Source organism: Sebastes umbrosus, chromosome 7 (assembly GCF_015220745.1).
Source record: "Sebastes umbrosus isolate fSebUmb1 chromosome 7, fSebUmb1.pri, whole genome shotgun sequence".
In the NCBI taxonomy this organism is placed as follows: Eukaryota; Metazoa; Chordata; class Actinopteri; order Perciformes; family Sebastidae; genus Sebastes; species Sebastes umbrosus.
In genome coordinates this window covers 25,982,687-26,010,332 of record NC_051275.1, presented here as the reverse complement: position 1 = coordinate 26,010,332, position 27,646 = coordinate 25,982,687, and the positions used below count along the sequence as shown (strand labels likewise).

Sequence of the window (27,646 nt, the reverse complement as noted above, 5' to 3'; positions counted from 1 at the left end):
AGGGGATGCACTGAGAAATGATTTGGGCACTTAGTCCCAAAGCATCTGTGTTAAGGATGATTGCGTAAATGACGGAAGCGATTCAAAGAAAATCAGATTCGTAATGTCCTGGCAGCACATGAATGCTTCTTGGGGTTGATTCCCAGTTGTGAATTTAAATTTTTAGATGCTTCTTGTGAAAAAAAACTTTTGGTTGTTACACCAAGTTATCTTCTTCATTTTGTTACGACCCAAAAAAAATATTTTCAGGTAAGAAAGTGACCATTTTTCACAATGATTTTTTAGATACAATGGTTTGACGTACATAACATAAAGTAGCAGTTGCTGTAATTTAATGCTTTGCATTCATGCTAACTTCAAACACAAATGCCAAAACAGCGATGTAATGGCTGCTTGGGGTGGGGATAGTTGTAACAGTTTATTAAAAAGTCAGTTCTGGTCCCACAAAGCCTGCACCCCAGTGGCAGCCATCTACATTTGCCACAACTGTGACAATGATTGAACCCTTAGGCCTATATGACACATGCACATTTAGGAATGCAGTCCACACACAAACACACACAGCAATTTAAATTTAAAGTTATAAAAGTTATGAAAAATAAGTGTTTTTTTGTCACTTTAAAAATCGTTTATTCTTTATTCTTCAGTAGTGTTCTTGCATAAATCGGACATCGTGGATCTTATTTCAGCAAATGACCTCTTGTTGTTACATCTATCCCCAGCAAGTGTTACAACTCAGCCAAGCAGTGGGGTAGGTTGAAACAACGGAATGCTTTGCATTTGACATTAACTCACATAATCTGTGATTGTGTAGTAGATTTTTTTTACATGGCCAATATGGTCGTATTCCGGAATTCCGGCAATATAGAACAACTTCCGTTTTAAGTAGCCATATAATATTCCACATGTGGCATAAATTGAAAATAAGATAAATGAAGAAGCGGTCTAAAAAACACTAATGAGATGGTTGGTCCGAATTCCGTGTTTGTCAAATTCAAAAAGGTGTTTTGTGGCTCGCAGGGCTGTAGCCAACTAAATAGTTTGAAGCGTTGAAGCTTCATTCATAACTTTGACATTCAAATCATTATTATTATTAATACCTTACCGAAACATTCCTTGCAGTAGTCCACCTTCTCTTCCCCTCAGACTCTCTCTGCGCAAACACAAGCAAACTCTCAGCAAATGCGGCGAGTCTGAAGTCCAAAAGTTATTGAAAACATTTTGATGTAATAATTTCTAAAATTCGCAAATTGTTTTTATCTAACGAAATATTGTGCTTCAATCCATATTTGTTGGCACTTAGCCTTTCAAAAATAACCTTTTTACTGTAGTCAAAAAAATAAAAATACAACGACAAACATTCAAAGCTTCATTCGAAAACCTGAGTTAAAGCTTTAATTACAAAAAAAATATATTTGTGAATGATGAGAACTAGTGCAGTGCTCGTTCAGGGCGTGCATATTCAGGGCGTGCCCGTTCGGGGCGTGCCATTTTTGGGTGTGTGCCCATTCACACTGCGTGCCCATTCAGAACGGGCTGATTGCTTGGCTCCTGGTATTGCTTCGACACTGCACGTCCTTTGCTCCCCAGCAATACACCCAAAAGCCTTAACACAGTTATACATTACATTATGAAGGTTAATGTCTGTTTGATTTGTATTTGCAAATAATATTCCACCGCGCAGAAATTGCTTCAACGCACATCTTGCTCAACAGCTTCAGTCAGCCACGTGTCTTACATATGCTCCTCGGAGAGGAGGTGATCCTCATGCCATTGCCGATGATTACTGCTTCTCTTCCACTGTTATGGAAGACAATGGGGAGCATTGTGCATGTTGTCGAAAGCATCCACCTTTATTGACATAGCTAAGCCCCGCTGTTGCTCCTGCACTCAACATTTAGAGATAACTTCCTCTGCCGTGACACAAATGAGGGTGACAGACCGTGAGCAACGCCCACTCCCCCTCTCACAGCAGCCCCCACTAACTACCCGAGCGTACGCTAAGCTGACAGGTGAAGGTGTGCAATGGATGTCTTAGTGGGTGGAGGGGGGCTGGCTAAGGGTTGACACCACTCCACTCCTCCTGTGACCTGCAGCTGAACTTGGACCTGTGAGAAAATAACAGGTTCTCCAATTAGGCCGCCAGTGTCTCACCTCGCCACACAACAATTAGCCTGGAGGCGCTCAACAGCCTGTGGAGACTTGCAAGGTGCGGTTTCCTTGCAGATCTGCCTCCCTGCCGGCCTGCCAGAGCCTGTGTTTTCACAAGGAGATTTAATAGGAAAATGTTTGTGCTCATTCTCTGCAATTAAGGCAGATACATTGAACCTGCTCCAAAGGCTTTTGTTATTGTAGTCTTAATTTAACCAGGTGGCGAGGCTGAGTCACAGCTCATACGTAAGCCTGGCAAGCTGCAAGGCCAATTCTGAATAATCTAAGTTTAATATATTCCAAATAAATAGCTACTGTATATGCCAACAGCTGTTAGCATAAATTATCATCGTCATAATGCAAGTTTCTTTAACCAGGCAGTTGGAAGTAGTTCTTCAGAACAGTTTAAGCACAATTAAAGAATAATGACTACGATACTGAAAGCATTGCATTGTTCGTAGGAATCCATGCACACACCTTTCATGGCTTATTTTACACGGAAACGTATTTGTGTCAGTGGAAGAACTTCAGTAGAATGATTGATACTCGCAAGTGCTCCCAATACCAGTTCCAACTATATTTAACTCTAATGCTTATTGGTGTCATTTGACATTGTTTTTTACATTTGTTCTTGTTGGCCCTTACATACTGTTGAACACTGTAAAGATATGATCATTGTGGATTGTTCCTGACAAATGCACTAAATCTAAACCATAGACTGTACATGGACGAGGCGTCTCCACTTCTTCCCAATGTACAGAAGTGAAGCCAAAATACCCCCGGGTACGGGGGACTGCCATTTTGAGATTTTGACGTCATTTGGAGCCAGAGTCTGCGCAGTAGTGGTCGGGCAGTGGAGCCGCGGAATCGAGGTCACCCGCCCGAACCAATCGCGAGCCGAGCACGGCCACAGCTTGTCAGCGAGAGAGCCTCACAGCTGCCAGTCATGACGTCACACCACCTTTTTATAGCATCAAATAACTAACTAAAACCAAACTTATCAGAAAAATTAACACATGAACATACATCAGCGTGATAAGAACTACTTAAAATGACAGGAATCATCTTCGGGAAAAATTTGACGTGTACTTTGACATGGAGGGGGTGGGCTTTATGACCTATACTGCAGCCAGCCACCAGGGGGCGATCGAAATGTTTTGGCTTCACTTTTTTGGGAGCTGTCATGTCGTCCATCTTTATATACAATCTATGATCTAAACCAAATCCAATTCATATACTGTATGTACATAATATTCACATTTATTATAATCACACTCACCAATTATGCTGATTATGCTTCTAATTAGGCTGAAACTGGAAGAATAAGATGCTGCATCAACGAATATGTATTGCAAAGCAAAGAAAAAAACATTTTAATGAGAAAAGTAAAAAAAAAAAAAACAGTTTTTCATTCTAATCCGTTCATTTTGACAACATTTTCCTGTGATAAATCAATTTATTCACTAAGACTGAAAAAAATAAAATGTTCAATCATACTTCCAAGAAGTGTAGGAGCTCCTGTCGTTGAATGCACACATATGAAGCATACCTTGAATGTGTACACAAGGTGTTAAAGCACAGTACACATAACTCAGTGCAAACCTGCGCTGTTTGCTTTACAAACCATCCATGTCCGGTATCAGGCACTAAAAATACACTTCAGACTCAGTCAGGGTCACAGAGGAGCCCTCAGGTGCACTACAGGCCATCTTGTTTGCTCTACAGATAAAGATGATAAATGTCACAACACAAAGTGCTTAAATGCTTTGTTCTCTTGACCGTGATTTATGACGAACTTTGACTACGGCTAATACATCTTTCAAAGCTTCCTCAGTAATGGATCTGCCTGAACTTCAACCTGCCAGGCCTACTGTAACTGTTTGATTTAAACACACACACTTAGCATGACGTGACAGTACATCTGACCTGTAGCCGACTTTACTTTGTTGTTGAACTCTTTTCAATACAGAGACACGCCAGCACAAATCAGCAGTTTGTTGAATTTCTGGTTGCGTCCTGCGAAACCAGCATCAGTGTGAAGCATTTGACATTTACAATAAATGGTAAAAACAGGATTTTATCGAGCAAAACTCAAAGCAATTGCGCCAAATAATACCAAGTGGAATTCAAATGATTGCTATTTTATTAAGTGCATTTAAATACATAAACACACACTTGTATATAGTAAAAATGATTGTACACAAACCTAAAAAAAAAACAAGCTTACCAAACAAGCATTATTTACATCAGAAAAATACTGCACTTTTCATATGAAACAATAACAAATAAAAATAAATCTGTATAATTCAAAAAGTGAAACTCTTTAATTACAAATGTTTTAGAGGGTGAGAAAGTAAAGAAGTCAGTGACAGGCAGTTGAAGACAGTGTTATGTTAATGCAAGTCTAACATACTGATTGGGGTACTCATGAAAACCCTGCAGGCTGAACAGGTCTGAGATTTTAAATGTTCAGCGTTTGCCGTGCATCTTTTGGCATCGGCTTTGATTTATGCCCTCTGAGAATCTCTGACAGTTTAAGAGTCTTAGTGGCCTCGTGGCTGAAAGCAGAGTCATCCTGACTCCCATGAAAGGAGAAAAAAGATCCGGGACGGCAGTAACATTATACATACAAACTATTTTAATCCAATTAAACAGCAGGTAAAAATACTGTTTTACATATATATCCGAAAAAGACCATATACTTTATACTTTATACACATTTCTACAGTATGATACAGTGTATGGCTTGGCAGAAATATGGATTTTTCAGATTGAAAAAATAAAAACGCAAGCTTTACTGACCAAATAATGAACACATTTGCGCCTTAAAGCAGTGCAGAAGAACTCCAAAGTAAACACTGAAGTGTTCTTCAAAACTTTACAACTCTGTCTCCAAAAACGGCACTTGTACACTGTAAAAAATATACTTGCATTTGATAGTTATTTTTAAAAGCTTTCCTCTGAGACCAACAAGGCACTGTAGCTATTTAATATTTTTGGCAGTGAAGTGATTTATAATACATAGATACATAGAGACACCACAGTAAGGCAAATCTTGATATTTTGGCACATGCACTATGTGAGGCAGCTTGGGGGGATTGAAACGCTGTGTTTGATCTTTCTTGGTTGCGCAATAAGGTGATGTGGTGATACGTGTTTTGCTTTGACTCACCTGACCTTGGATTTGACAGATTTACACTCCTTATAGCAGGGACCTGCTCAAATACAGTTTTTAACGGCCAAATTTCTACCAGTGCAATCAGTGTCTATGCATTTTTAGCTCTTACGGTACATTTTCTAATACACAAAAACATAAAAAAGGCTGCATTAGGTAGAGATTGGATTCCAGCAATATGTTTCCAGTCACATCCCTAAAGCGAATGGCTCTAAACACCACACAGGCTTTTTACAGTGATCCTGAGGCACTATTTGTTTTCAGGTTGGCATCAGTCTTTGGTTGTTTTGTTCTCGCTTAGCTCTCGGCGTGAGTCTCTGGCTGCACCAGGGGCGCCGGCTCTCGCTCGGATCCCTCCATCGCTGCGGCCGGATTGTGAGTTTCTGAACTGAGATCTTGAGGTTTGAGCTGAGACGCCTCTCCTCCGTGAGCCAGCACTGCTTCCTTAGTCGCCCTCCTCATCCTGTCCTCTTCCTCCACCTTCACTCTTCGCTCTTCGGCCTCTATTTCCTCCGTGGTGGGAATGGAGTTCTTCTTGGGTCTTCCCTTGGGTTTGGTCGGGGCCTCGTGACCTCCTTTGAGCACCTAGAAAAACACAGAGACAATCTTAGGGGGCCGGTTATAAATGGCAGCAGCAGTCAACGGCAATGCTTTGCTATTACAGTAATTAAGAGAAGACGTATTGCTGCTGGCTGCCCCTCGTGAACTCATTCATCTTTAATGATTTCAGGTCTTTTTTGTTCTCTGAGTTGTTGACCCTTGTACAAAAGTGTTTGCTCTCCCTGCCGTCATCATCGGTCACACCCTCTCGTCATGTCACGCTGCTAGCTACCATTCGCCTCTCTTACTGTTATAGTTCAAATCAGCATTACATGAAACAGTGAGTTAGCACTGAAATCAAAACCACGCTTTTGGATGAAAAAAATTTACTTTTAATGGGACTGTTTGTAACTTTTAAGCGTATAAATGTACTCTGCAGAGAGAAACGTTATTGTCTCGTTACCGACCGGGTGCCGGTGTCTCCCTGCTCTCCGGCTGCGGGCGGAGAGAGCAGGGAGACACGCTGCAGAGCCCCGCTGCCTCAGCCTGCACTGAGGCAGGAAAAGCCAACACTAGGATCAGATCTAAATCATGTTCATGGAGAGACCTTCGTCTGGTCAGCTAACATTACTGCCAAGCAGCTGAAATATAGAGTGATATTGTGGTTTTAGCTGACGTGTGTCGCCTCACTGTTTTGAGTGATGCTCGTTCAGGTATATTTAGAGCGAGCAAGCGCGAGCCCGACGCTGACTTTCGTTGATTTCACGGCCACAGGTGTCGCTGTTAAGAAGCATTTCTGAAAGTTATAAATAGTCCTGTCCTGACGGAAAAGATAAATGACAGACATTTTCTACAAGGGGCGGCTCTGAGGTAGAGCAGGTCGTCCACCAATCGGAAGGTCGGCGGTTCGAGCAAAACACTTAACCCCAAATTGCTCCCGAAGGCTGAGCCATCGGTGTGTGAATGACCATTTAGATTAGATCCTGATGGGCAGGTTGGCACCTTGTATGGCAGCCTCTTCCATCAGTGTATGAATTATGTGTGAGTGGTTGAATGCTGACATGTAATGTAAAGCGCTTTGAGTGGTCGGAAAACTAGAAAAGTGCTTTATAAATGCAAGTCCATTTACCATTTTCAACAATCATTGTTCCCAGATGCTGTGTCTCTTACCATTTTCTTCCATTTCATACGCCTGTTTTGGTACCATGTCTTCACCTGGAGCTGTGTGAGACCAAGTGACTGGGCCAGGTCTAACCTGCAGAATCACAAAACAAAACAAAAACACATTAGCTGGACATTTCCATGACATTTCATGTACTTTCTGAATTAGGGTCCTCTTTAACCTGAACCGGCGATATAAACCATATTATTCAGATGCTTTCAAAAATCAGCACTTGTTCCAAAAGCACCACGTAGAATCCGTCTTTGCCTTTTTTTACTCCCACTGACAGGAAAATATAGAAATGATAAGAATCTTGACACTAATTATGGTTTCTATCTTTTCACCGAGTATATCATGCCTAGAGGTTGCCAGCTTTGCAAGCTTAAGTACAGTACAAGACTTCTTTGAATCTCACATCAAAGCTGATTTTCTAGTAGCTAGTAGAGTTTGACACTGTACACCTGCAGCTCAGGAAACACTGCTTGAATTGAAACATCTGTACCGAGGTCAGTAATCCAATCACTGCGCTTGTCGCTGGACGATTGGGGCTGTTGGGAGGAAATTCTGAATGCATCCACCACATGTGTTGATCCATGACTAATAGGGCTATTGGATGGTGTGTAATGTAATACTTCAGGAAGGGACAGATAAAGTGAACAAGGCATCCATTTGTAAAGGAAAAGAGCGGTTATCTGGGCTTTGTTTTTTTTAAATGAGATTTCCTCTTCCCTGCTCTTCAGTCTTTAACAGTCAGATGAAGGGATTCTCACCCCCACCGCTACCACCAGCAGCCCCCAGCGAAAGGAACTGACTTTCATTTGATGGTGAAAGTGGAAGCCGAGACGGAGAAAAGGCGTGAACAGAATCTAAAAAGCAGAGCGGCAAAGGGCTGTGTGTGGTTTTTTTGTGTGCGTATATGTGTCTGCGCTTCAGAAAACACCAGACACACAGGCTATCAAGCTGTCTATCAAACTTCACTATCATGCGTGCCCCAGTCTGTAGCAGTTCAACAACTGGAGGCAAGGAAAAGTAATTGCAGAAAAGGAAAACACCCCTCTTATTTATGGTCATTAGTTTTGAATGGAGAGAAACCACACACACACACACACTGCAATAGAAACAGTATTTGAGTTACTCCCTCCAGGCTACTGCAAAACTGCCATTTTGTTCCATTCTCACACCTTTCACAAGGGAGTGTTGGGTGTAACTGAAAACTTTTTTCACGATGATGATGATGATGATTATGACAGTGAGGATTATTAAGACACTAATTATTATAATTTGAAGTGGCATGAAAATCATTATTCATTAAAGTCTTTTTCAGGGATATTTTGGTTCGTCTCGCCCCCGTGCGTATAGCCTCAATTTGAAACCGCAGAGGTTCCAAGCCAAGAAAAGAGAGAGAGAAAAGAAAAGTTATCTTTGGATCACAACAAACCAAAGTGGGGAGCACGCCACACCTTTGATGTGGAGCTTTAAAGGGGGATTTTCTCTGTTGATGTTTTACCGCTAGCTGGGTATTTAATTAATTTTCAACACCGTGTCAGAATCGGATATTTTGACAGGACACAGTATTTTGGCACAGCCATTCGTAATGGTGGTTGGTTTTGATCACTGAGTTGTGCTCAGCCTCGGGGCTTCTGCTTTAAGATGAGGCATGGCGCCTTTCCAGTGGCTCCCGGCATGCCAAGATGTGATATATTTAATAATGCATCGTGGGAGTTTTCCCCACGGATGGGATGTAAATGGGATGACAAATAAATCTGCTTTATTCCAAATATGCTAATGTCCTTTTTCAGATTAGATGTAGTTAGCAGATACATTGCAAATAGGACACAATGTGCGAGACTGTGACTCTAAATGCATGAAGGTACTGTACATGAAGCCAGTTATTGGTGTTTTTAATCACCGCTGATTTACGTTCAGTTGAAACATGGATGAGTAATGGGGGTGGAGTGTACAGACATCCAATCTCTGCCTGATCCAAAGGTTCACGAGCAGTTTGAAATTCCTACTGCGCATGTGAATGAAAGCTTTTTACAGCATATATGGTTCAATACTATTCTGGGTTATAATGGAAAAGCAGCCTGCGGGCCAAATATAAAAGTGAGGCGTACAATAAAACTGGAAAATACAGTCTGACCTCATGTCAGGTCCCAAAAATGACCCACAGAATGGAACTTGAGACACAGATATTAACATGTAGATTACTTCATGTTATTGTCAAAATGTACTTTTTATACACCTGCACATGTGTGAAATGATTGGCAGTAAATCAGTGTAATACTTTTCTGTTTGCTTGTGTTGGCCTCCATCCCTCTGCTTTCTTGAATAAGGCAGTGGGTTCTTTGTCAGGGCTTAGTGCTGCTTGAGGACTCCGGGTTAAAACGTTACTCTTGTCTCAACTAGACTGCTGAGGTAATGCTCTGGCTGAGACCAATTCACATTACACGAGACATTCCCCACGGGATAAATCAAAAAATGATGATGTTAGGTTAACCACGGCTTGATAATTGCAATTGTGGCTTTGCGAATGTACATTTGTGCCTGTGCATGTACTGTACTTTCAAAATGCACTCCATGCCAGGTATGCAGGTTATCAGAAAGTCACAGTTGAGTGATGCCTCACTGTTTTGTTTTTTTTACATCTGGTTGAAATTTAATAACTAAGGGATTAGTTACCGTTAACGCTCCAGTGATTTGCTTTCTTTCATGTAACAAAATCGTTGTTAGCAGGCATGATTGAACATTTTTTATTGATGTGCTTTTATCATAGACCTCTATATAAGAAGTGGACGTAGTCACCGTGATGTCACTCATTGGTTTGTGAACTGCTGTTTTGAAGCCTTGAGTTTGGCATTTTGGCCGTCGCCATCTTATTTTATTGGAACCAGAAGTGAAACAAGAGGGTGGAGCTAAGTACAACCGAATGCTGAATAAGACATTTTTTGGCGACCGAAATGGTTACAATTAACATTCATAAAATGAAAACACACTGTGAAAGGATTAAAGTTGTAAGACGAAAACACGGACAACTCCCAGACCGGACAACGCCGTGGTAGCGACCTGTCAATCACAAGGTAGCCACGCCCTAAAGCAATTCCGGTTTTATGGTCTATTTGACTCTAAATGGGACCATGATTTACTAAATGAACATCATGCTGTATTGAAGAAGACTTGAAACTAGCGATTAAGACCATAAACTCATGTTTACAGTGTTTACTGAGGTAATAAACCAAGTGAGAAGTAGGCTCATTTTCTCATAGACTTCTATACAATCAGACTTCTTTTTGCAACCAGAGGAGTCGCCCCCTGCTGGCTATTAGAAAGAATGCAAGTTCAAGGCACTTCTGCATTGGCTTTTCAACTTTTCAGACATGGAAATTGTCCACTGGCTTTTTATGAGTTGTTGCCTATCCAATCAGATGTGAGTTTTTTCAACGGTACTAACCTATCAGGTGTGGATAGGTACTTCTGCTTCTGGAACTTCTTCTCCAGGCCCATGAGCTGCAGCTCGGTGAAGATGGTGCGGCTGCGGCGCGGCTTCTTCAGGCGGGGCGTGCTGCGCTCCGTGTCCGACTCGCTGCTGATGCTGAGGGGCGTCTGGCTGGGCGACGGCTCGGAGCCTCGCAGATGCTGCGGGGAGAGCAGGTGTGAGGGGACCCCGCCCGGAGACGACGGCTGAGGGAGGTGGAGGGGCAGGTTGGGGGGCTGCCGCGTGATCACCGAGAGGAGAGGGTAGGCACGTAGTGACGAAGAGCCTGGAAGAGCAGAGACAGTGCGTCAGATGACAGAAAACAGAGAAATGCAGTGTAGGAAAAAAAAAAAAAAAGGAGAAAGATGAGATATCTTTCTGAGTTTTTAGTGAGCTCTTATGTGCCTCTCAGTCACCTCGGTTGTACCATTATCGACCGCCTGTAATTGCTTAAGACAGGTTCATTTTTAATTGCCCTGTTTGCTGTGAAAAGTGTTTTGCTTTTGACCTCGTCCATGTAGAGGGCTGTGATCCCAATGACGCAGACTGTGTTTTACACCACTCCTCTGAACCCCTTCAAATGAATGATTATTTTTCAGAGGTTGTTAAATAATAACTGGTTTCCCGACACAAAACCACATGCACACATTGAGTCTGACAGCAGTGTGCCTGCACACACACACACACACACACACACACACAGGGACACATGCAGGCAGACACAGAATGAGCTGTAATAAAAGCCCCAAAAACTAAATCAAACACTGCTCAGCTAATAAACTTTTCTCTCTCTCTTGCACATGTATGTACTCACACACACACACACACACACACACACACACACACATTTTTTGCTCTTTATCAGCACAGACAGAAGCAGCAAGACGCCAGAATCAATAAAAAGTAACACTTGTCTGGAGCCGAGATGGGAGGGAGACCAGGAGGTTGGCCGAGAGGATGAGCTGGGTCAACCAAAGTGAATATAATATCTGCCAGAAAAACCCTTACGGCTTCAAATATAAAATCGACCCCTTCACCAAAAATTTACAAGCCAACTGAGCACAGTGCAGACTGTGAGGCACGGGCTGATATGGAGCAGCAGAAAGGACACGGGGGGGATTATGGGAGTAGAGGTGGGAGATATAGATGAGGGAGATAAAAGGCTGCAATGGAGCAGAGAAAATACGAGGTTTTCACACACCGACACACACAATATGTGTGTTCCCGGTTGTCTGTGGCAGATCTGTGTCCTTAATCTCCTCATCGACAGCAACAGACAACCTATACACACAGAAACGAAACGTACACAGACACTAATGCCCACAGGAGACCACAAGTCAGACTTTGATTTATTAACGTTGCTCCTTGATTGTTTAAGAAAAGAAATACAGCATAAAAGCACACATACAGGTAGGCACAGTTGCTCTTCACTCATGTACAGACAGACACACACACACACACACACACCAGACACTGCCTTGGGCTCATCATGACATCATGGTGAGGCGCTGAGGTCATCACTAATCCTCCAACGTGAGATTGCTGCTATTGGAACAAGTCTAGACAAGACCTTTTTTTCTTCCTCTTCATTTATACCTTTCCATTTATATTGCTCGCCGTTTTTCTCTCTGTACATCAGGTGTGTAAATGTTTCTGATATCAGTGAATCATCTGGTTTAATGTCGGAGCTCCTTTTATAGGAGGAATTGCACATGGATGTGTATCGAATTAGGTACAAAAGTGAAAGGAGAAAGTGTCATTCTGGATGGGGGGGAAAACATCTCGGTTTGTCTTCACGATTGTCAGGAAATCTCTTGTCAACAGAGAGCTTGAAGTTGTCTCCAGACAGGACAGTCCTTCAGAGGGAGCGCCACAGAGAGAGGAAGAAAGAAAGAGAGAGAGAAAGCAAAGAGGGAAATGTCAGCCGTTGTGACTTTCCACTGACAGCGAAGCTGTGTCTCTGACATCCTGTTGACAAGCACCAGTGTCCTGTCAATAGTCTACAAATAAACTGTTTGAGTAGCAGCAAGAGCACAACTCAGCCCTATTGCAAAAAGCACACTGATACTCTTGATAATCACAGTCGGAATGTAAGGGCCGGCACAAGTGCTAATGGTGACCATTACAGAAGACATAGCTGCTAAGAATAGATCAAGAAGAGCCGATTGTTAAGCATTCCTTTAAATAACAAACAGTTTGCTCTATTGATTCTCTGATTGAGTTATCAAATGAATCTCCTGCATCAGCCTGATCCCTATCAGATCATCTACACCTTTCTTTTGTCAATGGGATGATGAAATGGATGATTCACTGCTTAGCTACGACAAGTATACATGAACGTTTGCCATGTTTTGGGTATAAACAGTGGTGACAGCTAGGAAGCTGCTCAATTAAACAGGTTTTGTTTTGTTTTGTCGGCCTTGCCCTCTGAGCGCAAATCCAACACTATCTGGGTGGGAAGGGCAACAGGCCACACAGCTTCTTTATCTGTCCTAACGAACTGTTTTAATTACTTTCACACCTTCAGGTCATGACAGATGGGAGCACTTTAATGCCAATTCTCAGCGAATGGTAGAAGGAAGGTGTCAGGAGCATCTTGTTGACTTTTGTTGTCATAGTAATTTCCCAAGCACGCTGACAAACTTCTTCGGCTGAAGCTGTACACCTAAGTGTTACATTAAACATGAGCATTAACAATTTCATCTGAAACCTGATCCACACAGCTGAAAACAGCCTGCACCACTCCTTTCACATCTGATTTATTACCAATGCTTTTGTCGAGATAGAAACATTTGATGGCAGTGGTTGTGCAGAAATGGTGTGGAGGTGACAAACAGGTTGTCAAACATTATTCTTAACTGAAGATGGAACGCGTGCGCGCATTTGTGTGTGCATACTTGTCCATGTGTGTGTTGACATGTAATCAAACTTCTCAAGCCGGCTTTATGCTTAATGGGAAACTTTATTGTCTGCAGCGGATTAAGGTTTAAGATGGGATAAAACTCCTTTTGCTCATTTCTTCTATAAGCCTCTAAGACAGTACCAAACCAGTACGCAGCGGCCCTCGGGCTGCTACACACACACCTGCTTTTTTTGTGTGTGTGTTTGTATTTTTCATCATGCTGTCAAGTGAGATTACACCACAGTTGATCTTAATCTCTCTCACCTCTTCCAGAAAGCACCACTAAAGCCCTGCCCTGGGTCCTGCTGAGAGATGGGACTCCAAATGAAATATTGTAACCTGCCATTACGTCGCTCAGTGTTCAGCACCAGGTCAGGCCTCCTGCTTTAACTGACAGGGAATTAGCTCTTTTACTGTACAACATTATGGTCTGTATTTCACAGTAAAAGTGTCACAGCACAAAAAACAGGAAGGCAATTATGTTGTTTGAGTGTCATACCGGTGATAAACAATACAGAACAAACAATTAATTAGTAGTCAACTCCTTCAGGGAGCATTTTTTGGCATCACTGTGTGTCAGCGGCCTCCGCTGGTTGCAGCAGGTCATAGCATCCCTTCCTCTGCACAGCCAAGAAGTCAACTTTCACTGTTAAGGCACCATGCAGAGGGCCAGTCGCCTCTCTCTGGCCCGGGACCTGCAAGCCTGCCAACTTCTATATGCAGCACTAAAAGCCATTGATGTTAGGGAATATACTGTGTCTCACACCCCCGCTGCTACAAATAAGTGGTGGGCACAGTGTTCTGATATGCAGGGCGGGTTACTCTATCCATCCGAACAGAGGGGTGCCAAAGCCCAGTCGTAGTGCCCCCTCGCATACACCAAATCCATATCAGAGGGATGAGGGAATCGCTTCCCCTATTTTTATCCACCCACCGCTGTCATCATCAAATTGCAGTGGCTATTATTTCAGACTTTGGAGCAATTATCCTAATGGTTACTGGAGTGTGCAGTAGCCTTTCAGTTGTTTGGATTCAGCTGGAATTACAATTGAGAATCAGTCAAGATGCTTTGTTTTGACAGGATAAGCTCGGAGCTTTGTCATACTATTTTTGGTCATTTTCAGCAAGTACAAGAAACAGATAATGGGCTGCAAAATCTATCTATCCATCTATCTATTTATCTATCTATATATATATATAGATCTAGATAATTCTAGCATCTTACTGAACAGGAAATGAGAGAAAGCATTTCATGGGCTAGTACAAATTGTGAGGTTGAGTGATTATCATTCAAAGGAATTAGCATTAAAGTGTATTAATTGAATCATTAATTTGTACTTTTCCATTCTACATTTCCTTCCGTATCAATTAAGATAAATCAGTGTGCAGCATAATTGATCTTTTGTATGATGATATGACCAGCCACACTGTAAATGACACCTTTTTTTTCATGCACAACTTTAGGTCACACACATTTCTGTGTCATAGTATTACACTAAACAAGATACAATCCTCCCATTTGCAAATGCCCAGCAGCAGCGAAACTCATCAGAGAAGGCCTTTGGTTAAAAAGAATAACAGTATTAATTAAATGAAATTAGACGAGATAGACTACAGTACTGGCTTCCAGAGAGGGATTTTACTCTTTATGTTTTTTTTATCTGTCCCACTGCCACTTCACTGACCTTTGAGTATAACTACAACGACTTATTAATGCAGTCATTCATCAGCTAAGCAAAAGCCCTGAAGCATCACTGACATTCACTCACTCTACTGCATATCTTTGATGTTCAACACTTAGCTGCAGTGATTTATGTACACAGTACACAGTGAGGAAGGTGTTGCAACTTTTTAAATCAATTAATTGTGATTCATTTTTAACTGCTTCCTGGAAACAAAAAACTTTTCTGATGCAAACCTGAAGGTGATAAATTAATGATGCGTTGTAAATTGTTACAAATATGAATATCCCCATATATGCATGGTTGAATAAACAGGGAGTTGTGATTTTAAAAGAACTAATTAGGCCTACAACTTTATGGCACTACACAAATATTGTCATTACACCAGATTAACCGACCACACACACACTTCACAATGTATTCTACATTTCACCCATCTGATATATAGGATGTAAACGTTCTGCACTGTAAATCCACATGTCCTGATACGATACAACTTTATTGTCAGTTTGCACTGAAATTCATTTTGCAGATCAGTTTGAGAAAAAGTACACATGCAATAGACATGCTGTTACCATAGACAGACAGACAAGTAAGACCCATCAGACAAAAAAAAAAACATCACAATTATTCATACATAACCCTTTACAAAATGACCATCTGTCCTCTGGATTTATATGTCTTTAGCAGCACATTGATTATTATTTAGCAACAAGATGGACTGATCCATGCACCATTAAAGTTTTTCATCTTTTTCTAATTTAAATAAAACTGTATATTAATAGGCTAACGAAAGTAATCTTATATTAGATTTGACACTTTTACGCACATGCGTAAATGAGCGTAAAATTTCCAAATGACTTCTTATTTGTTTTCCCACAAATCTGCAAATGCTATAATTGCAGTTATTTTTTTTTTATTTGTTATTTTCTTAATTACTTAAAAAAAAAAAAAAAAAAAAAAAAAAAGAGTTCCTCTTACCCGAGCATGAATGAAGAGGCTTCGGCCGTACAACGAGCGAAGGACACACCGAGTAGAGAGAAAGTTTCTCGAAATAATCACAAGTCTCCTTGGAGAGAATCTCGTCAATCATGAAAGTCTTGTAGCGCCGCCTCGCAGCCTTCAGCTGGCCGGAGGAGGAGAGCCTCAGCTCGGCTTGACAGTGCATGATCTGTCCCTGTAGTGCACCGTGCGATCTCTTCGCTGCTGCAATTGGCTGCTTTTGTTCCCTTAATATCTGAGGCTATGCAGGTTGAACCGCGCTGCAACTACTGTAGTTCATACGTATAAAAAAATAGTCATTGTTTCTCTTTCGAAATGCAGTTGAGCTTTCTTCCCTGACGTGTCGTGGAGATCAGTAAGGAGCCTTTAACTTGAGCTGCGCTGAGCGCCACAGTGGGAATGAAACTGACTGCTCTGTGCGCTCACACCCACACTGACTGCTATATAAACCATCCGTGGCCTGAACGCATCATCTCTACTGCTACATCTACTCTCTCTCTCTCTCTCTCTCTCTCTCTCTCTCTGTAGCAGAAACCTACTGTATATGCACACATGGCTGCACCTCCCAAACACTCCCACCACCACCAAAAGCTTCTCTCTCTGATTTTTTTTTTTTTTTTTTTTAGTTGTACAACTTGTTAATTCGACTCTAAAAGTTGTGCTAGAATTATGTCATATTTTCAAAATAAAAAAAATGAACATGTTTATAATCAATACAAATAGTCTTATCTTAAATCTGGTATTATTATCAAAGTTTCAGATGAAATCAAAAGACGTCCATTAGAGGTTATACCCAACATCAAGTCCCTGTTTCAAACGCTTTATTTGAATTATTTGTCTTGATCAGTTCATTAATTGATCTATTGATTGTCTGACTTGTTTTCTAATTAACTTAACGCATAACTTATTTTATCGCTTTAGGCATAAAATACATAATCTAATCTATTCGATATTAACTTTGGACTCGCACTGAAAAAAAGTCAGATCCAAAGGCAGAATCATCTTTTCCTTCTTTCTTTCTTTCTTTCTTTCTTTACCAATTCTTAAACCTTTACCATGTAAAGGGGCTGTGTTCTGATTTGTGTAACCTTTGTTTTTGTTATCATTATTTAAATTATATCATTATTGTTAGTATTAAATATAATTATTATTATAATAATATTTGTTTTGTTGAAAAAGTATAATTCTTAAATAAGAAAAAAAAAGCCTAATTGAGGTTACATATAAAGGAGTAAATAGTAGCTGCGGTCAAAGGCCATGTCAGTGTGTCATTTTCTTTCTATCGACGTGCCAAAGGAAACTGACGCACGTTATAATTTATTATTATTATCGTTATTATTAAACAATTGCGTGTGCGCGTGCATGGCATGAAGGCACGCCGAATAAAAGACATAATTGTCTGACTAATATAATAATAATAATAATACTGGATCTCAATAAAATAGCCGACCGCGAAACAGGAGCAAGAGCACCTGTTTCTTTTCCAAGTTCTGGTTTGGCACAAAATACGTTTGATTTTTTTTTTTTTTTATGAATAGCTTATTATTTTGTCAGTCAGATTGAAGCGGCTTTAAGAAAAGTGTGATGAGTCTGACATTAATGTGAGGAAAATTAATACCTCATTCACCAACACGTCTACTTTCTCTTGACAGGCTGGATGAATCTCTGACAGAAACCTTTTGTGCCTCTTTTATTTTTCTATAACTCTGCCTCTTAATTATGTTTATATAATGGCAAAATTGTTTTTTATTGTATATCTTTCTGTGAGAACTCTTTCAGATATTGCAGATTTCAGCACATATTTGTTTGAAAGAGTTTAGTAGTCTAGATCTTTTTTTTTTTTTTTTCTTTTAACAATATACATGTTGTAGCCTAATTGAACCTCAAATATCAGACGAATAATCCATGCGAGGAAACCCAAGTGCACGAAGGGTTTCAAGTAACAGTTGGTGTCCTGAGGCGGAGAACCGATTATCATCTAAAGAATTGGAAATAAATGTAACTCGCTTGGAGGCTTGTTGCCTCTGAAGCCGCCGTGTTCAAAGTGGAGGAGGATTATTATGGAGGAGGAAATATGGGAGCTGAGCTCGGCTTCTTCTCCTCACAGGTTTCATCAAAGAGGGGCGAGATGAGAACAACTGCTGTGGAGCACATTTTGAGAAGAGGGAATCCACTGCAAACAAAAAACTGTGTTTAAGATTTTTACCTTAAAACATTTTTAAATCGAAATCTTTAAACTAAAATTTCAGTTTCTGATTTTTATTGTAAATAATCCTCCTTTTTCAATATCTTTAATGCCAGTGTCATTTTCTGGTCAGTTTCACTAAAGAACTGATTTTATTGTAAATCATCCTCCTTTCAATATATTTAATCCAGTGTCATTTTCTGGTCAGAAAATAGTCTAACAATTTAACTGCATTTATTGCATTATATGACATATTTCCACATTTTCACCTATTTTAAAGGGAATTATGATTGCATGGAAAAGACAAACACTGGCGCAGCTAAATTACGCACAGGGCTTTACGCACAGGGGGGCTACTGTGGCACCAATGAACCCAACAACCTGAGGTGGTGGTGCAAAGATCCGGGAATTGCGGCTGCAGGCATCTTGTCACTTGTGGTTTTGCGTTGCGGGGCTGCTGGAGAGAGAGAGATAGAGAGATAGAGAGAGAGGGAGGGAGTGTCCCTGGATGTTTGGAAGTGGATCATTTCAGCAGACACGCTTCTATATAAGTCCACACAGCAGCGGCTACCGAGCGGCCTCTCTAATCCGCCCGCTCCAGGGCTGGAGACGCCAGGCAGATCAACCAATTAAAAGAGTTATGCCACAGCCAGAAGCGTTAGAAAGGCCTTTCCTAGCAGGCTACTGACACCGAGCACAGGATAGGATACTCTCTATTAGAGCGATTTGGGAGCATCAGGATGCAATCTGACCCGAGGCAGATTACAGGCAAGACAAGAGCTTAGTGCGGAGGGGTTTGAAATGCACCTCCACTTTTGGACACATGGGAGATTTATTGGGGGGATATAGTTTTCGATAAAGCGCGGGAGCCGCCGTTAGTGTAATAAGCACTTTCGGAAGGGTAGATTATGACCTCAACGCGGACATTAAGGGATTTGATCATCACTTTGCTGTAAGCAAGTCTGAACAGAGACACTGGAGGTATCAACAACATGAGATGTTAAGGATCAAAGTGCTGCTAATTCTGGTGATGGGGCACTTCTTTCACATCTAAATGAACAAAAAAACTGTGCCAAGTGGTGTTAAGACTCTTCTGATAAAAAGATATCACCTGCTCTGGTGAACAAGGGATAAACCGTAACATCTAATTGCACGCTGTAAAGTGAACAGGATGGGTGTCAAATCCATGCAAAGACTTGAAAGCATCCTAAATAGAAAGGTCAAATGTAGGAGCTAATCATGAGGCTCAGTTATATTTAACATCTTAATTGATTCAATAAAAGGATGCGTGTGGCGCCACCTGTAGATTACTTCATAACCCAGTGCACAAGCGTATTATTTACACGTGGGCCATTTATAGGTGCAGATAAGGCCATGTGTGCATGCATTACAGCATGTAGCATCAACATACAATAGCTCACTTAGTTAAGTTAGGGGCATACACAAAAGAGCTGCAAATAGCATTCATGATTTACAGCCAAGACACAGGCATCTGTGCTGTTGGCCAGATGAAAGACAATACAAACGATCAAATGAAAGGAGCTTTATAATAATGAAAATGTTCCATTTTTAAAACAGTTCGTTTTACAGACTGAGAATAAAAAAATAAAATAAAGCCTGTTTTCTAGAAAGAGCAAGGTCAATTAAGAAAGGATGGTGCCCTATTGCCGTAAAAGTGGTGCTGGTGGAATCTTTAGCTGAAAATTGGGTTCTTTTTTTGCAAAGTACCTGAACATTTGCTGGGAGCACCATTTAAATACTTTTTGCATAACATAAAAACTTGCCAATATTCTAAATCTTTTTTTTTAAATACATGTTTTTTTTTTCTTCCAAAATGATTACATGTCTGATTTTTTTTTCCCTTGTTCTCTTCAATACAGCTCAAAAGAATTGCGACAATTGTGAGGAAAAACTCACATGAAAGAAGTGTACAAATTTAAAAACGCCTTAAAAGTAAAAACAAAAATGTCTCTAAGGCATAAGTTATCAAATCTTGTAATTGGTAGGATCATGTACAAACCGCCTGTGAATACCTGAGTATACATGTGAATTTGTCAACATAATTCATGATCTTTTTTTTTTTTTTTTTAGTAAGCTGTCCACAAACGTGTGAAGAACTGAAGTCTTTACAGAAGTCCTTTTATATTTCTCAGTATCGTCGCCATCTATTATCTTGGTAGCCACGGTTGCTACCCTTATCGTCGTGATGTCTGTTGCCACCTCTGTTGTCTTGGTGACGGTTGCCGCTCCTGTCGTTCTGATGGTGATAGTTGTTCCGGCTCTGGCCGTGTTGCTGATGACGGCCGGGAGGAGCTGGTTCGTCTGAGTGGCGCTGATTTCTGCCGCCGCTGTTCATCTGGGACGGGTGCCGGTAGGGGCTGTTGTCGTGTTGCCTTGAGCCACCTCCGCCAGAATTTCCACCTGCAGGCAGCTGCCTCTGCAGAGGCTTGGAGAAGCCGCCGTTCAACTGATCAAGCTGCTGCATGTGGAGCCACATCATGTTGTTCATCTAACGGGTGAAGGAAGAGACACGTAACATGAGCCGTGTTTCATACGGAGGCCAAAAAAGTTGTTTCTATTCCTGTCAAATTATACGGTGTACACGTCGTTTCATTTGTTACAGAGACACAACTAAAAACAAGCAAAGAGCAGGTCTGAACACGTCGCATATTAAAATAAGACTGACATGACTGTGCAGTGATGTCATTAAAAAAAAGCATAAAAAGGTTAACTTACCACGACATGTTTCTGCAGATTATCGGGAGATGAAAGGGACCGCTGCATTTGGGGAGGAGGAGTATATGGTGGAGAACTGAACTGGATCGGGGTCCTGTAAGTGTTAAGCAAACAATTGTCAAATCCTTTATTCTCATAAAAAACGGCAACATCATCGTGGCGGGTGCACATTCCACATATTGGCTGCCACCCATTTCTAAAAAAAATCCATGTTTGACTTCTCAACATTTGAATATTTATTTAAAATGATTTTTAGTTGATGTTTTGATTCATGCTTTGACCTTATTTCACCTCTCGGGCATTTATGGAAAGGTCATGTGTTTTAACATTTTGTAGGCTCACTCTATGAAGTTTTCAGAAAAGGGAAGCCCATACTTCAGTGGGTTCATATTATTGTGATTATGTGTGATCCAACCACACAATAACCATCATAAAGATCCACTGTAAAAGGTTAAGAAAACACCTGTGAATACGGGCAGACACACATTTCTTAATATTTCAAGCACAAAATCCCTCTTAGTAAACAAGATCGTGCAAACTCAGACTTTAAGCCAAGAACAATCAGTACCTAGTCCAAATCATAAATTAACAACACATAATTTATCCATTTAACCACGTCAGCCAGATATTACCAGCGCTGCATCAACTGGGAAAAATGCTCAAGATAATCGCCGTGTTGGATATAGCCTGCTGTTGTTGAAGTAATGAAACATTATTTTTCAGTGGTAAGATAGTAGTGCCAAGATCTGTGATGGAATATCTGATGAACAAGTCCCTCAGCACTGATACAGGTGGCCAAGTGTGACACATCCAATTCCATGGGGCTGGACTGAACAATAACCGATGTTGCAATCAGCCTCAAATTATGCTTCCTGATACAGACGAGTACGTGTGTGTTGGCCATCACTCACGACTCCTCGTTGACTGTCATGCATTAATGCCACATCATGTTTTACTCAACTAAACAGAAGCAGTCACAACATCTGCTTTGGTTTGGTTTGTGGCCAACTAATGTGTTTTGAGAATGAAATCATAACTGAGTCCAGAAATGTGGTGGAAATGTTCCTCAAAACATTTTTTTCATTATTCTCTTTACTTTTGTGGAGATACAGATAGTCGCAAGGTGATTTTTTTAATGTAGATCATATATATCATGTATCAGTTTTCCAAGAAAAATATGTTAAGAGTTGTTTTTTATCCATTGCAGTTGAACTAATTCACATAATTTAAGCACCACAGAATGCAAGACTTGCAAACAAAGCATATACTGTATACATTACACCGGTCTGATACTGCCTAATTTAACTCTGGAGTCAATACTTTCAAGTTTTCCAGCAAATGCCATTATAACAGGCACTGCTGCATGACATTTGGCATTAAACATGGAAAGGATTGCACACCCAGTCTTCTATATGAGTAAATACAGAAAAGTCCAATCCCATTTCATGCCACATCTTTTGCCAGAGCTCCTATTTTTGTGCACAGGACACTGCCAAGAGCATGAACAACGTGCATGTCTGAGTAATATTCAATAAGGAGGAAGCATCTTTGGGAACTAATTCAACACACACACTGAAAATCTGGTAGCAATTACAAACATACAGTAGTGCCATTCCTCAAAATGTATTAACCACTGACAAGCTAGGCTCCATTCACAGCCCAAAAATAGGCGTACATTTGCTATTATTGTTATTATTATTATAGTACCACATACTATTATATGTGGGAATAATATTACATAGATCATCCCACTATGTGACTTGCCTCCAAGACGTCTTTAAAAAGTGACTTTTAAGCTTATGAAGAAACCGTTGAAAGTAATTAAATGTTATTATTCATTTACAAACGTTTTACACTATTAACCTTGTACTGTAATTCAAAATGGAGAAAACATAAATAAAACAAACACAAAAAATACTTGCTGTTTGTCCTATCCCCTCAGATAGCTTGAAACAACCAGCGCTGTGGTGATGCTGTTACCACAACAGCCCAACATAGATGTAACATAGATGTATTTGACTGCATGAGACACATTAGTCCACTCAAGAGTTTGTTGTAAGTAACCAATGCTGCACCAAGAAACTAAAAAATGGCAGCTCAAGGCTGAGATGAAATACACCACATATTTTTCTCTGTGAAAAATGTGATGACAAAGAAACAGGCCACTTGCTTGACTTGAAATCAGTGCTTGAGATGCAGCTAAAAACCACCATAATGAGAGTTGTATCAGCAAAACTAGAGGGACACAAAGGTCCATCCTAGTTGAGACAGAAAGGCGGAGAAGAGCCAGTGGCTGCTGTAATGCTACTGGTAACCAGATTTTGTTTCTGGCGCTGCTGGACATGAGACATTCTTACCTCTGGCCATGCGGATTCGGGGTATTTGCAGGACTTGTGTTCTGCGAGTTCCCTGGACTGCTGCTATGACTGCTACCTACGATCGGGCAAAGGGAACAAAACTGTTTATTAGTAAAAGACAAATCAATCCCAGTTTGAAAATAACCCACCACACATACCGTGCAAGTACTTGTACTTTTATTATGTGTCACATTGTGTGATACATAAGAACACATTGTATAATATATATAATATATATTCATTGTATAAGAAAATGACTAAATGGTAACTGTTGTTATTTCCTACCATGTTTCTGCTGTTCACTCACCAGATGATGTAGTAGTCTATCATTTTAGTACCAGCCATACAGTCAGAATATTAGCCATATTGTCTGACATAAAATAGATCAGGACTGAACCTTTATTTTATGCAAAGTGAGATAATTTCATGTCTGTTTTAGTCCCATTACACATGGCATAAAAACATGTCAAATCAAACTTAGGTTTACACGGATTGAAAAAAGGAAAAATTACAATATGACACATAGAAACAATGAGAAAGATCAAACAAAAACAGACAAACACACATGTGGATGAGGCCTATAGAGATGGGTTTTTATAAACCGCTTAAAACAGTCCATAGATTCAGCAGCTCTAATAGATTGGGGGGAGGTGATTCCAGAGAGTTGGTGCTAAGACAGAAAAGGCCCGATCAACTTTTGTTTTACAGTTTGAGCAGGGGATGGATAAAAGGCAGAGATTAGAGGATCGAAGTGTCCGACAGGTCGAATATGGAACTAAGAGTAACTGGGGGCGAGGTCATGCAGTGCCATATATGTAATTAGCAAGATCTTAACGTTGGTTCTGAATTTTACAGGGAGACAATGGAGGGATGCCAGAACAGGGGTGATGTGAGACCGACGGCTAGTTCTGGTTAATAACCTGGCCGCTGCATTTTGAAACACCTGTAGGCGATTTAAAGCAGATTGACTGAGGCAGGTGTAGAGGGAATTACAATAGTCTAGACGGGAGAATATGAAAGTTTGAATTAATAGTTCAAGATCCGTGGAGGACAAGATGCATCTGATTTTTGCAATGTTTCTTAGTTAGAGAAAGCAGGTCGGGACAAGTTTAGTGACCTGATGGTCAAAAGTCAAACGGGTTTTTCCAAACATTGCCAGTTAAAGGGACTATTTGTAACTTTGTACGCGCATAAATGTAGCGGGTCGTCACACATGCGCGTTCGCATATGCGCGCTCGCGTGTGGCTGGAGCCTCGTCTCCGCTGCATGCTCTCCTTCACTCAGAATGCGCGCGCGTCCTCGCTGTCTCGCTCCACCTCTAGACGTGAACGCGCGCTCACTACACACTGCAGAAGAGTTAGTTTAGCTCTGAGAATATCTAGTGAATGCACAGGGGACGTTTGTGCAGAAATAAATTCTGCAGTTCCTCCAGACCAACAGAGCTTTCCCGTGTCTTGTGAAGTAACGGAGCTCTTCAGAGAGTTATGTTACCCTCTCGTTACCGACCGGGTGCCGGTGTCTCCTCTGCTATTGATAGTCTGCTATTGAAATTAAGATTGTTTACGAAAATATGTATATTGTTGTATATTTGAGTGTTGGAAAGTTAGATTTTTGCTAGAGAATTGTCTTCTTTTTGCTGCTTCTGCTATGAGGCTGCGGGCGGAGAGAGCAGAGGAGACATGCTGCAGAGCCCCGCTGCCTCAGCCTGCACTTAGGCAGGAAAAGCCAACACTAGGATCAGATCTAAATCATGTTCATGGAGAGACCTTCGTCTGGTCAGCTAACATTACTGCCAAGCAGCTGAAATATAGAGTGATATTGTGGTTTTAGCAGACGTGTGTCGCCTCACTGTTTTGAGCGATGCTAGTTCAGGTATATTTAGAGCGAGCAAGCGCGAGCCCTACGCTGACTTTCGTTGATTTCACGGCCACAGGTGTCGCTGTTAACAAGCATTTCTGAAAGTTACAAATAGTCCCTTTAAGGCTGACGGAAAAGATAAATGACAGACATTTTTTACAAGGGGCGGCTCTGAGGTAGAGCAGGTCGTCCACCAATCGGAAGGTCGGCGGTTCGAGCAAAACGCTTAACCCCAAATTGCTCCCGAAGGCTGAGCCATCGGTGTGTGAATGACTATTTAGATTAGATCCTGATGGGCAGGTTGGCACCTTGTATGGCAGCCTCTGCCATCAGTGTATGAATTATGTGTGAGTGGTTGAATGCTGACATATATATATATATATATATATATATTGTGGTTTTAGCTGACGTGTGTCGCCTCACTGTTTTGAGCGATGCTCGTTCAGGTATATTTAGAGCGAGCAAGCGCGAGCCCGACGCTGACTTTCGTTGATTTCACGGCCACAGGTGTCGCTGTTAACAAGCATTTCTGAAAGTTACAAATAGTCCCTTTAAATATCTTTTCGAGAAGCCGATGGTTACCTTTATGTGACGAATGTTTGCTAAAACACGAGTTGTCAATGTTGCATCTATAATCTTAACTATGTCAGTCAGAACTATTCTTAGATTACAGCACAGGTCTGAGTGTATTGCAGTATAGGAGAAAAGCTACACATTGAGCAGAGTTAAGCATTACTCATCCACTCCCCAGTAGAGTAAGAATCATTTCCAATCAATCAATGTTGTCTAGAGTTGTTCACCTGTTAAAATACAAACTCACCTGATCTGAACTGCACGTGAATGGTCCTCCCGTGCACTGTCGTCCCGTTCAGTAGCTGCATGGCATACGGAGCAGACACTTCATGTTTGTAAACGGCAAAACCAAATGTTTTCTGTTTCCCATCCGCGTCTTTGGGGATTTTCGTTTTGATGAGAGGTCCTGCCTGCGAAAACAAAAACACAAAGACTGAGCAGTGAGCGTTACTGAGGAAGCAACAACAACAACAACAACAACGAGCTCGAGCTGAGTAGCTGCTGTGAGTGAATCAACAACATCTCTCCACACAGCTACAGCACAACACACATTACAAGATCTATAATAAAAGGGGCACATTTACTGTAAAAGAGCGAACCACGTCTTAACTTTGTTTCATTTTAACTTTCGGTTTGTTAGCATTAGCTGCGTTGCTAGCCGTGTCTCCCCTTAGCAACAGCCTCACCTGCACAAACAGCTCGAACAGAAGCTCCTCTGTCACGCTCTGATCCAGATTCCTGATGAACAGCGTCCGGTCCGTTTCCTCCTCTATTCCCATTGTGTATTAGAGCGGGTTTTGAGCCCTCTTTAAGCGATATGAATGCTAAACGTGTTGCGTAAAGAACAACAAGCGCTCTGCACGGATATAAGCGGAAGGCCTAGGTTTGTCGTAAAGTGAAATGCCGTTAACACCCGAGCTTCCGTCGTAAATGAACAGCGACAACTTTACGACATATACAGTATGTTATAACATACCGAAAATCTGCATAAAACTTAAAAAGCGATGTTGACATTCATTTTCATTATTGTGTGACAGTATTATTTTTCATAAACCCGTGCTTCAGTGGTGTGAAAAGAAAAATCAAGTCAGTTTAAGTTTGTTTTTTAAGAATAAAAAATATGTGAGAGCTTCAGGAGCAACTGGCTATAAACTGTTTTTGTTTTGTTTCAGAAGGAAACAACTAAACTGTCCATTTCTAACTTGAAAGAATCCTTTAATAAAGCCATACAGTGATATAAAAGCTCCTCTGCCGTACAGAAATGTACAGTTGAACAGTTTGGGAACTTATTTGCGTTCTTGCCCAGAGTTAGATTAAAAGATTTATACAACTTGTGCGTTAAATGATTCCTTTAAAAGAGCTTCCACACTCCCGCGTATCATAACTTTGTGTGAGGTTAGTTAAAATCTGAACACATATTTCATAAATGATGGATACCATCATTTTTGTCTGGGCCAGTTTCATCAGTTTGTTTTTTTAAAATGATTCTGTTGAACCACAATTCAAAAGCAACAGCTGATTTTCATTAGTTATTTTCAGTAAATTTTTATTTATTATTACTTTTGTCAGTTTCAAGTTATTTCAGTGACCATTGTGGGGTTTTCTTTCTTGTTATTTCCTACAATGTTTCTGCTGTTCACTCACCAGATGATGCAGTAGTCTATCATTTTAGTACCAGCCATACAGTCAGAATATTAGCCATATTGTCTGACATAAAATAGATCAGGACTGAACCTTTATTTTATGCAAAGTGTGATAATTTCAGGTCTGTTTTAGTCCTATTACACATGGCATAAAAACATGTCAAATCAAACTTAGGTTTACACGGATTGAAAAAAGGAAAAATTAC

General features: G+C 40.8%; 2 protein-coding genes across 2 annotated transcripts; both read right to left on the bottom strand.

Annotated features, from left to right (window-relative positions):
• Nucleotides 1-972: 972 nt before the first annotated feature.
• barx2 (BARX homeobox 2) lies at nucleotides 973-16,767 on the bottom strand. Its single transcript, XM_037775946.1, has 4 exons — nucleotides 16,069-16,767; nucleotides 10,480-10,789; nucleotides 7,037-7,121; nucleotides 973-5,911 (listed from the first exon to the last, which is right to left on the bottom strand). Exons 1-4 carry the CDS (start codon nucleotides 16,253-16,255, stop codon nucleotides 5,624-5,626), a joined length of 870 nt encoding a protein of 289 aa, XP_037631874.1. The 5' UTR covers nucleotides 16,256-16,767; the 3' UTR covers nucleotides 973-5,623.
• A 3,035-nt stretch (nucleotides 16,768-19,802) lies between these two features.
• On the bottom strand, nucleotides 19,803-26,735 carry rbm7 (RNA binding motif protein 7). Its single transcript, XM_037775947.1, has 5 exons — nucleotides 26,484-26,735; nucleotides 26,045-26,207; nucleotides 23,368-23,443; nucleotides 21,011-21,104; nucleotides 19,803-20,783 (listed from the first exon to the last, which is right to left on the bottom strand). Exons 1-5 carry the CDS (start codon nucleotides 26,574-26,576, stop codon nucleotides 20,424-20,426), a joined length of 786 nt encoding a protein of 261 aa, XP_037631875.1. The 5' UTR covers nucleotides 26,577-26,735; the 3' UTR covers nucleotides 19,803-20,423.
• Nucleotides 26,736-27,646: the final 911 nt, after the last annotated feature.